Source organism: Mustela nivalis (genome assembly GCF_964662115.1).
Source record: "Mustela nivalis genome assembly, chromosome: 7".
Lineage (NCBI taxonomy): Eukaryota > Metazoa > Chordata > Mammalia > Carnivora > Mustelidae > Mustela > Mustela nivalis.
The window spans coordinates 18,517,125-18,528,798 of NC_139026.1; the positions used below are offsets into that span (position 1 = coordinate 18,517,125).

Sequence of the window (11,674 nt, forward strand, 5' to 3'; positions counted from 1 at the left end):
TACTTTGAGAGTAGCCCAGGAAGAACAACACAAAGAAAAAAATCGTTGAGCAATGTTTATTTACATTAAAAAAAAGAAGAAAAACATTGACTTGAATGATGGCGTTCTGTAACAGTTCTAAATCGTGTCTGTCTCTATGTCTCTATCTCTATATTTCATCTGTGCTCATCCAGGGCTTATTTAGAATTTTGTGACAGTTTAAGTACATTGGGCCTTGTGTCCTTTAAAGAGAAAATGCTGTTAAAACCTTAATTTAATTTCCTCTATTTGAGACCAGAACATAAATTCATAAAATACATTATGTTACCCTTCAGTTATCCTCAAGATAAGAGACCTGTCCACATGGATCAAGCCTGCTTATTCAGGTAATGTAACATTTTTGTTCAAGTTATATTTAATTTTTTTAATTTGGTTACTTTGTCACATGCTATGTCACCATACTTTCCCAATTCTCTCCTTTGCACTGAGGAGTTGGGGATATTTTGGCGTTTGTTTTCTGATTGTTTTATAAATGGTTGTTTTGCTTTCCTAACTAAGTCTTTTGCTTTTGTCTTTTGGTCTGGGTAAGGGAGTGATTCGCTTTCCAATATTTTCTTTGAAGAATTTTATAAAATACAAAACACATTACCATTCAACAAACACCAACAATCTGGAGTATATACTTCCTTATATTTTGTTTTAATAAAGATGTAAAATGTAGGTGGGCCCACGTTTATGCATATAAATGTCATTGTTGTGCTTTTAGTGAGAACACACTGTATTGTGTATCTGTGACTTTTTTCCTATTAAAATTAATATACATGTCTACCTTGTTCTTTCTCATTGACCTTTGCCTAGTATTTCATTGTATAATGTAGTGACTAGGGTGCTTTTAACTTTAACTAACATGAAAACTTACTAACCAAGACTAAAACAAGTAGTGTATTTCTTATATGCTGTATTCCATCAAATCTAAAGTACCCCCAATAAAATTATAGGACTTGGGCACAACATCATTTTTTGTACACATTAAAAATATATATATTCATCAAAATGTAAGGTGCCATAGATTGTAAGATACACTCCTATTTTAAAAATGTGAGCACATCACAGAGACATGAATGCTTCTGAAGGAGCCAGTCTCAGGACTGGCTCAGTAGCTCATCAGTGCCAACAGGAGTTCAGCCCTTTCCCTCTGTGTCCCCAGTGGCAGCTTCCGGCTTGTTGCTTCATAGTCACAAGATGACTACCAGAGTTCCAGGTGTCATAGCTGCATATAAGCTTGTCCAAAGAGGAAAAGAAGGAGCACTCCTCTTTTATTAGGGATTGCTATCAGTACATATCATCCCCTTCTGGTCAGTCACACTGTTGGAATGTAGTTTGGAGTTCATTTAGCATGGAAGAAGGGCAGAAAGGCTATTGGACAGCAACTAGTAATGTCTGCCCAAATAAAAATATTAATTAGACTTTAGCCTGTGTGTGTGTGTGTGTGTGTGTCAACAAATCCTTTCTTTTTTCATGTATCTTCCCCACTCCACTTATACTGCTAGGCATGTTGCTGGAGCTATATTAACACTTTTTGATTCATTAACTTACTATATTTCAATGTCTAGGATATCTTGAAACTTAAGTAATCAGATATATAAATATTCTAGGTGTTTAAATACATGAATTTATAACTAATTTTTCTAGCAAATGTCAATAAGGATATTAATTTTTTTAATGTATTGCACTGTGAAATACTTTATATTTGTCTGATGCCTTGTTTATATCCCCACCACATTGTCTCCTTTGGTTTTAAGAAAGGAACTGCTAACTTTGTGTAACTTTGGAACTTAACCAAGTGGCACATGGTAAACATTTAATATTCACAAAATGAGAAAATATTTATAGCCAACTTCGCAGAAATTTCCAGTCGAATTATAAAATTGTATTAACAATTTAGACTTATAAAAGTATTGGTTTTGTGCAAAAAGAAATGGTTTTAGAGGGGTGCCTGGGGGCTCAGTGGGTTAAAGCCTCTGCCTTCAGCTCAGGTCATGGTCCCAGGATCCTGGGATCAGGCCCTACATTGGGCTCTCTGCTCAGCAGGGAGTCTGCTTCCCTTCCTCTCTCTCTGCCTGCCTCTCTACCTACTTGTGATCTCTGTCTGTCAAATAAATAAATAAAATCTTTAAAAAAAAATAGTTTTAGAAAAGTTCATAGTTATCTCTAGGGTACTTTGGGTGTTTTTGTCTTTTCTTAGGTGGTCCACAATTAATGAGAACTTGTTTGCAACCACTGGTTATCCTGGCAAAATTGCAAGCCAGTTTCAAATTCATCATTTAGGACACCCTCAGGTAATTTGGAGTTGGTTTGTGGCATATTTGTTTTTAAATTCATGTTTTCTACTTTTTTTACTCATAGCCCCCAAATTTGTAATGTGTAACTGAAGACATTTGTGAATGTCTTATCTGCTTAAATTGGAAAGAGAAAACATTTTTGGTGTTTAAATCACCAGTGGTAACAGACCTTCTTCCCATTGTTCATGTGAGAAGCATTTTATTTCGTATTTCTTTCTTCATTTAAATATAATAATTTATTTACCTAATTGGTTTAGGCTGCAAAACTGTTTAAGTCTAAGCTAAATCAGTTATTCTTAGATTATTTGTATCTTTCATTCTAGCCAGCTACAAACAAATAATGTGTATTTCACCTATGGGGGAGCATATTTTTAATTCTATTTCCTTTATGTTAACCAAAGACAGTTTATCAATGCATTTCTTATTTTTGAAGCTTAGTTTTTACTTTATCAACTTTGGTGATTTAATAAGTTTCTTAAATTCTTCACATATTTTGTAGCCTGTCCTCATTGGTTCTGTAGCCGTCGGATCTGGCCTTTCCTGGCATAGAACTCTCCCACTGTGTGCAATTGGAGGAGACCACAAGCTGTTGTTTTGGGTGACTGAAATGTAAAACAAATTTTCTGTGTACCTTAGATCCATAAACTTTGTATTTTTAATACATATTTTGGAGAATTTCTTATTTTTGTATCAAATACACTGTAAACTCTAGAAGTATCCCAATTGTTGTTTCTGTTAAATAAAATATTAATGGTTTGAAAAGTCATTTGCCTGCTCTTTTCTTTATGTGTGTGTATATATATATAACACATACACGTTTTTGTAAATCATCTTTTGAGACTATAATTAACTCAGCAGCTGTAGAAAAGAGATAACTAGGGAAACATACATATTTGTGATTTTATCACAGGATTATCCAAAGTATATCCTCCTCTATACTTCAAATATAGGCTGTTTTCCTAATTCTCAGAGACACAAACATTTACAAAAGTAAGAAAAAGTCTTTCCTTTCAGTGTTATTCTGGAAGTGGTTCAGTGTATATGTGTGGTTGTATCCATTTTTGTTAGCATTCTGTATGTGTAAGTGTCATACAACTTCCTCAGTAATTATAAATGATTATTATTCAATTTAATATAAAGAATGATTTTTAGGGATGCCTGGGTGGCTCAGTCAGTTAAGGATCTGCCTTCTGCTCAGGTCATGATTCTAGGGTCCTGAGATTGAGTCCAACACAGGACTCCATGCTCAGCAGGGAGCCTGCTTCTCCTTCTGCCTGCCACTCCCCCTGCTCATGCTCTCTCTGACAAATAAATAAAAACATAAAAAAAATTGATTTTCAGTTTCTTAGAAATGTGACTGATTTACTCAACCCTGTTTACTATACGCCAATTTCTTTTGTTTTTGCTTTATTTTTAAATCTTTTTATTTTTTGTATTTATTTGACAGAGAGGGCACAAGTAGGCAGAGCAGCAGAGGGAGGGGGAGAAGCAGACTCCCTGCTGAGCAAAGAGCCTGACACAGAGCTCGATCCCAGAACCCTAGGATCATGACCCAATCCAAAGGCAGGTGCTTAACCAGCTGAGCCACCCAGGTGCCTCTGCCAATTTCTTTTGAGTCGACATCTCAATATTTTTAGAAGTTCTTTATGGTGTATGGGATAAAGCTTACCTTGAAAATGAATTATAATTTAATCTCGACAGCCTCTGCCTTTTATGAATCTTCACCATTTTTACCAAGAAACTGAAATATTTTTGAGATGGCACCTAGTGGCAATAGTACTGTATTCCCTCTCAAGACCATTGAAGTTATCATTATGCAGGGTAGCCATATAGTGTTTTTGTGACACATCATGATGTGTTCAGAAGAGTAAAAGATTATGGTTCTGTTTGTCAGTCAAGTATAGAGGGAAATGATTTCCTACAAACTCTGTGTCCTTGTGGATTAATGCCCTCTGCAACTGCATTTCCATAGGAATCACTGTCTCATGGAGTTATCTTGAGGCTTAAATTAATGTGAATAAAAACACCTAAAACATCTGCCTCACAGTTCAAGGATTTGTAGGTATTATTAATTTATTTCAGGGGTGTACATTTCCTAATTTTGAGGAATTTAAATTATTTTTAATTAAGAATGCCAATGAATGTTTTTTAATCAAGTGTTTTATTCATAAGATGTCTAATAATATGTATCTTATAGAATCAAGAAAATGAGCTTTAAGAGAAATGTTGCAGGTAATTTTTTTTTAGTGCAATGAAATTTTGTAATCATGTAGATATTTGGTATAAACTGTTAAACATGATTAAAGTACAGATGAAAAGATTGAATAGCATAAGCAATTTCCAAGTCAGTTTATTTGATACAATAAAATATTATTACCAAATACAAGAAATAGTTTCCTTTACCCCTTCATAAGCAGATTGGAACTCAAAAAGGCAAAGGGCAGGTAATTTGAACATACTTCCTTTTAACAATCTCTGTGATGGTGATGGGACAGAAAACTGTAAAAGCATCAGGATAGAAAAAAGAATTTGTAAAGATCTATCATTTCAGGATGTGTCCCAAAAATAAGGAATGCATATTGGGATGACAGATTGAGCCAGTGTATTTGAAAATTGTCTTATTCTTAGGAAAGTTGACTTAGGAATTGGGTGGGTTATGATTAAGGTTGGAGAGTGAAAAGGTATGGGTGTTTAGGAAATGGGTTCTTTGGAATGAGGACTTATCCAAATATAAGTTATCTGAAGAAATTAACCCAGTAAAACCACTGTTCTGGGAAAAGATAACCCATGGTGCTTGTGTAAGTACCAAATTTATGGATTCATGCCAACGAGAGGCAGGAAGTGTTATCCTTAAGAAGACAAAATGGTTGTTTCACTTGTAAATTAATATGGTGACTATGATGACACTAAAGTCTCAGAAATGAGAAGAATATTTTTACCCCTTAGCTTCAGGAGCAGTGTTCAGGTTATCCTGAGTAAGCATTTGTTAAACTTTACTGTGTTCAATTACTTTACATGGTGTAATGATACTCTTTTTCCTTAAAAAAAACTTTGTTCTTAGTGGGGCGCCTGGGTGGCTCAGTGGGTTGATGCCTCTGCCTTTGGCTCAGGTCATGATCCCAGGGTCCTGGGATCAAGCCCCACATCGGGCTTTCTGCTCAGCAGGGAGCCTGCTTCCTCCTCTCTGCCTGCCTCTCTGCCTACTTGTGATCTCTGTCTGTCAAATAAATAAATAAAATCTTTAAAAAAAAAAAAAAAAAAAAACTTTGTTCTTAGTAAACTAAATTAGACTAACACAGGAGGCACTGTTTAATGAGGAGTTTTTATTGGTCATAACTTCTAATCCCTGATAAATAACATGAGTTCTGTTTTTGTGTATGTGTACATGTATGTATCCCAGTTAGTTTTCGTTTTTCTGTGTTTGTATATGGCTAAGAGGGTTTTTCTTCTGTTGAAAATAAGTTTATCTGAGGATTGCTTCACTTACAAACATTGTGGAAAGGAAAAAAAAGTTATGTTCTAAAACTCGTATTATTTAGGATTGTTGAAGCAAAAGTCAGGATATCACAAATCTGCAAGATGTCAGAACTAAATCCTACTCTTTCAAAATGATGGGATCATAAGTCCCATTTTATTTTTATGATTTGGCTTGTACACTGTGAATATTTCAATGTCTCTCCCATGCCAAAACACAGAATCACACACCCATGCACTCCAATTTGTTTCTTTGGTAATTTGTGACTACATATTGACACTGACCTAGAAATGTTTCTGTTGCTGTTTTAAATCTCATGTCAGTGAAGAAGAAATTGAAATCTGGTTTGCACATTTGTGTCTGGTTTTTTGTAATTGTCCAAAATCTGACATTATCCCAGAAATGCTGATTGGGAAAGTTATGAGAAAGTACTGTGCCCAAGACTGATTTCTGAGGAGCGAACAAGTATTTGCTCCAGATTATTCCCCATGTTTTTCTGTAGCTCAAAAAGTTAAAACTCAACTCAACTTTATATGATACCAGTAATAGCCTCAGTTTTGAGTCAAATAAAATGTGCAAAGTAAAATCACCATTATGATGGTCCATTTCCACATATTCCTCATGAGAGCATAGTCAAGTCCTCAGAAGCAACATTCTGTTCCAATAGATCTTTATCAAGCTGTCGGTGTGCTCAGTAACAGGGACAGGAGAGAACACTCTGTTTCTTTAATCTAACACCTTGCTGATTCAAAAACATTTATTTTAACAGGCATTGGGAAAGAATTTCAAAACAGCTAACATTCGTTTCTAATTATACATTTAAAGAAATATGCCTTTTAAAACATAGGTAAAAGTTTTGTTGTTATTAACATGACTTTAATTTATAGCAACCATTTGTTAACTAAGCACAGTAACAACAAAATAATTAAGATATCAGCTTTGAAGATCTCATTTCACAAAAGGAAAAACAAATACACATTTGATGACATATCCGTTATTCAGATTCAACATAACCAATTTCTTTTGCATGCATGGATACAGACTTCATGGGAAATCAAAAGCACCGAATCTCCTTTCTGACCTTTTCAGCTGTTCTTTGAACTACCTTAGTAAAAACACTTGTTGCCTCCATGTAGAATCAAGTTACATATGCCTGGAAATTTCTTTGAATCAGCTTGTTTCTGTTTAACTTATGTGTTTGTTATATTGCTATTTGCCTTCTCAACTAATTTTTAACAGAATACTCTTACCTTGGGACTTGTAGCACTTATGTAAGCTTATAAAATCCATATGAACAATGGTGAGTAAAAGGAGAGGCCACCAGGTTTCTCAGTCTTTGCGAAACTTAAAGTAATCCAATAGATTTAAAGATGTATGAAATAAGCATTTCTACCAACTGCATTTTTAGTGCTAGATTGAGTTGAATGCCTGTTTCCTTTCTTTATAGTAAAAGACAATAAATGCTGCTGGTATCTTTTCTTCTAACGGTGGTTAAACACAAAACTTTGATCTTTCTTATAAACACAGCTGTTGTCCTATTACTGAGCCAAATCCAGACAAGATTAGACTCTGGTCAAAATTACAGTTAATCTCTGCAACCATCTCAAGAGCTTTCTAATGCTGGTTTAGGAAATCTCTATTTTTGAGACAGTGTATAAAGGAAATAAGCCCCAGACAAGTCACCACTAATCCAGAGGCAACTAGTCATAAATTACACCATGGTGATAAAGAAGGTGGAGTCTGTCTAAACAAATTAGTTCATTTTGGTTCATTTTTATTTAAACTATAACTGTAAGAAATTATTTTGTTATGAACATTAGTTTAAACCAGACCAATAGAAGCTATCTTTTAAAGAACTTCTGCCATCTTTTCTTATTTAATGTTTCTTTGGTTAATTGCTAATTCTTTCTTCCACTGGTACTAATGAAATCCAGGTATTCATTACAGATTAAAGAAAAACTCAGGTATACTTTATAGTAATTATTGTATAATAGCTCATTTGGTTTTCAGACCACAGAAAAATGTGGTTTTTTTTTTTCATTAAGGTTTAGACTCTGGAATTTAAAATATTTTGTTTGCCAAATGTTATGTAGCGCTGATTCTCATAGGAGTTGGACAATGGTGCCACAATCTATTGTGAACAGCTAATGTGTCATATCTCTCCCAATTGCCTGTACCTAGGAGAAATCTGTAGATGTATAGAACTCAAGTAAGGTTTCCCTGGTAAGGTTTCCCTGGCACTTTATTTTGGGCAAGTATAGGACCTGGTCATATGTATAGCTGCTTAGAAGTCTCACTCCATCCTGGACTTACCCAAAAATACATTAGACCCCAAGTCCATGGAGTATTTCTAGATTCTATCAATGTTTTTAACATAGCGTGTTCCCCATTATTCCACGCACCTGCCACAATAACTATGATATGTTCATAAGTGTATATAATCTTTACAAAGTCCTGGATCGTTGCTTCCCAACGTAATGATGGCAAATGGAAGAGTATGGAATTATTGCAAGGGTTTCTCAATATTATATTCATGTTACCACTATCAGAATCCTCTTTTACCTTTGAAGCCATGACCTCCTGAGTTCTTGAGATAATATAAACAGCCCCCAAAATCAAACTTGCCCACACATTTAGCATATGTTGATTTCAGGTGTTTTGCCAACAGCCTCTTTCTCCCCCAGAATATTAACAGGTAGTGGGAGGAATGAGCCTGCCAGTGAACCCTTCTCCAATTCAGCAAGAGTGGCTTTTGAAGATCTCATTTAGGAATCTTGAAGAGGATTAAGAAGGTCCCAGATACATCAAGGTGTGCTTGTCAACTTGATGTCTATTATGTGACCCCGCAGGTTTAGCCCTGGAATTCAAATAAAAGCCAGAATAACAATTCCTACCTATGTGATATAAAAGAGGCAAGACTTTCTAAGGTAGGATGTATTGTAGAAAAACTAAGAGAACATAGTCTAGAAAATAAAAGGGAGTAAAGTGCTATTTTGAATGAAATTTTGGGATTTTAAGATAGATTTCCCAGTATAGTTCACTCATTTCCAATTAATATTTCTATTTTAAATACTCAACAGTGTGTATCTATTCACTTAATGTATATTAAATAACCAGCCACAATAATCTGGAGTTCCTCAAAATTTTTTTTCTATTAAAAAAGGGCTTCTCATACTGGAAAATATTGTGAACCATTTTCCTAGACTGACTGGCTCATACCTCTGGCCCAGTCATTTTTAAAGGATAATAGCAGAAGTTCTAACATGATCATTTTGGACTCTAGAAATAAGACTACAAGAAGAAATGTTGATGTTGAGCTTCCAGAGTAGTGTTAAGTGATTTTATGTGGTTGTGATTCAAAATAACCTGACTGCTTTAAGAAGTCCAGGTGCTGAGTCATTTACTTTAAACCGCCAGGGGAGGTTAATTAGAAGCAGCTGATAGTGCCATCATCAGCTGCTTTTTTTTTTTTTTTTTTTAAATAAATGGAGAGGGTTATTCCATGAAGAGGACAGAGGGCTATAAAAGGTGTACAAAGCTAAGCAAAGACTCATGACTGAGGCTTATTCATTTATACCCCCACCAATGAGGGAAAAAATCTGACTTAGTAAATTCAAGATAAAAGACCTTGGTAATACAAAATTGTAACTTCTAAGAAGAGTGACTGTGGGTGACATTTTTCCCTCCTATGCTTTTTTCTTTAAGTTTTCCATGATAAATATTTCACTTATATAATAAATTCTTAACTTAAAAATAAGCAGATGTTAACTAACATGCGCATGGCTCTTAGGTTAAGTAAGCCAACATAAAGAAATGGAAAAAGCCTCAGGTCTCAAAGAAATTAGAGGTTGGCAATGTCACATGATCTCAATAAGATAATGATAGCATGTGGTATGTATCAATGAGTAATGAATAATTGAAAGAAGAGAAGTGTCATCTTCTAAGGCAGGGAAGTTAAGACACTTCGAATTTTGGGGGGTATCAATTCCTCTGAAGAGGGGGTACAGTGCTTCAGGGGTTACTAAAACAATAGGTTTGGTTGATAGTGTGGATGAGTAGTAATTAGACACATCCCTTCCAAAACCCTCCCCGTAGCTTGCATAGCCAGGCAGCTTCTCCTTCCCCTCTGATCACTTTAGATATAGAATGAGACTCTAGACTCAGGAGCGAGGTGCCTTGCTGAAACTATTACCTACTCTGTTTTTTTAGATTCTGTATTTGTCTTCTTAGCATCCATTCATCACAAGGCCAATTGTATTAACTATATATTTTTTTATTTTCTGTATTCTTAAAGCTCTAACATTTGTGGCCTTATAGATCCTGAGAAACTGTCTTTCCATGACTAGCTAATTCCTAAAAATAGTGAAACCCCAACTACCTCTTTAACTGTCATACACCAAGCCAATATTTCCCCTGTCCTATATCAACTCAGGGCTAGGTACACAAAGCTAGGGACAGCTCCTGTGTCTCAAATCTCACCACAATCATTCACACTAGCCAGTCTTCAAACTATTTCCCCTGCCCTACCTTGCTTTACCCACAGACACCCCAATAAAGACTCTGGCCTACACCTTCCCCCACCTCCTGCCTCTGTCTGCCTCCTTACCAAAACCTGGTGTTTTTCCTGAGACCCTGTGTGGCATGGTGTGCCCCCCTTCTCTTGGGAAATGTTAGAAACTCTCAATAGCATTTCTTTCTGTCATCACTTAGTCACCTCCATAAATTAAAACTGGTAGGTACAAATGCAACAGTGAGAGCTTCTCCCCCCGCCCCCAAATCCCCTCAGAGAAAGCAGGATCATCACTAGGCTATGTGCTGTTTTACTGGGAAGCCTCTAACTATCATTAGAGCTCGAGGTAGTCAGCTTTCCAGACAAGAATCCAGGGTCCTGCATATTGGATATAAGCCTACAGCCCAATTTTCTGAGTCTGAAAGTTTGAAAAGGCCAAATTATTAGAAGTAGCCAAGACATTGAATTCTTAACACAAATGAAATCTGTAGGCTAGAATTCCTTCACTTAGCCAAGTTCCAATAGACAATTTGTATCACTCATCAGGAACAAGGCAGAGGAGGTAAATAGGGGACATTCAATTTTCTTTTCCCACTCCTATGAAGAAACACCACATCTCTCTGTTTATCCTGAAGCAGAGCAGGAAGAAATACAAAGAAAAATGGGAGGGGGCCTCTGGGTGGCTCAGCCATTAGGCATCTGCGTTGGGCTCAATTCATGATTGCAGCGTCCTGGGATCCAGCCCTGAGCCCCATATCAGGCTCCTAGCTCATCAGGAGCCTGCTTTTCCCTCTCCAACTCCTCCGTGCTTGTGTTCCCTCTCTCACTATCACTCTCTGTCTTAAATAAATTTTAAAAATCTTTAAAACAAACAAACAAAAAAAAAGAAGAACCCAATTCTCATTGTTTCCCTACCTAAGAACTTATCCCTGATAAAGTTAAATAAGTTATTTTCTAGTTATCTGCTATGAAAACAAAGTTAACTGTTGAAACATTCTTAAGATTTTTTATTGAGTGGATATATGCGGGTAATATATACGGTCTCTGCCCTTTGAAATCAGTATTCATTACAATCTATTGTTCTGCCTTCAAAATTGACTACAGTAAATGAAATCTGGTAATCATTTCCAGTCAAAGCCTGGAGGAAGGACTACATACTTCAGAGGATTTCTGGCAGTTGGCCAAGACTTCTAGCTATAAATTGTTTTTAGTCGTCCTGGAAATTCAGTTTTTAAACCGTGAGTGGCACTGCTTTCAGGAGCTATGGATGGCTAATGAACGGTAATCATCAAGGATCCCAGAGGCAGAGAGAAACTGCTACTCTTCTTTCTGTTAACTAGAAATCACAGCTATCATTTCGTGTGTGTG

At 35.9% G+C, this 11,674-nt stretch overlaps 1 protein-coding gene across 1 annotated transcript in view; it reads left to right on the forward strand.

Moving 5' to 3' along the window:
• The window catches only part of NUP37 (nucleoporin 37), a 43,540-nt gene extending 40,453 nt beyond the window's left edge, over positions 1 to 3,087 (forward strand). The window contains exons 8-10 of the mRNA XM_082739486.1: positions 315 to 365; positions 2,225 to 2,318; positions 2,821 to 3,087. Coding sequence (XP_082595612.1) covers positions 315 to 365; positions 2,225 to 2,318; positions 2,821 to 2,934 — 259 coding nt within the window. The 3' untranslated portion in view covers positions 2,935 to 3,087. The remainder of the gene's footprint in view (positions 1 to 314; positions 366 to 2,224; positions 2,319 to 2,820) is intronic.
• The last annotated feature ends 8,587 nt before the right edge of the window (positions 3,088 to 11,674 follow it).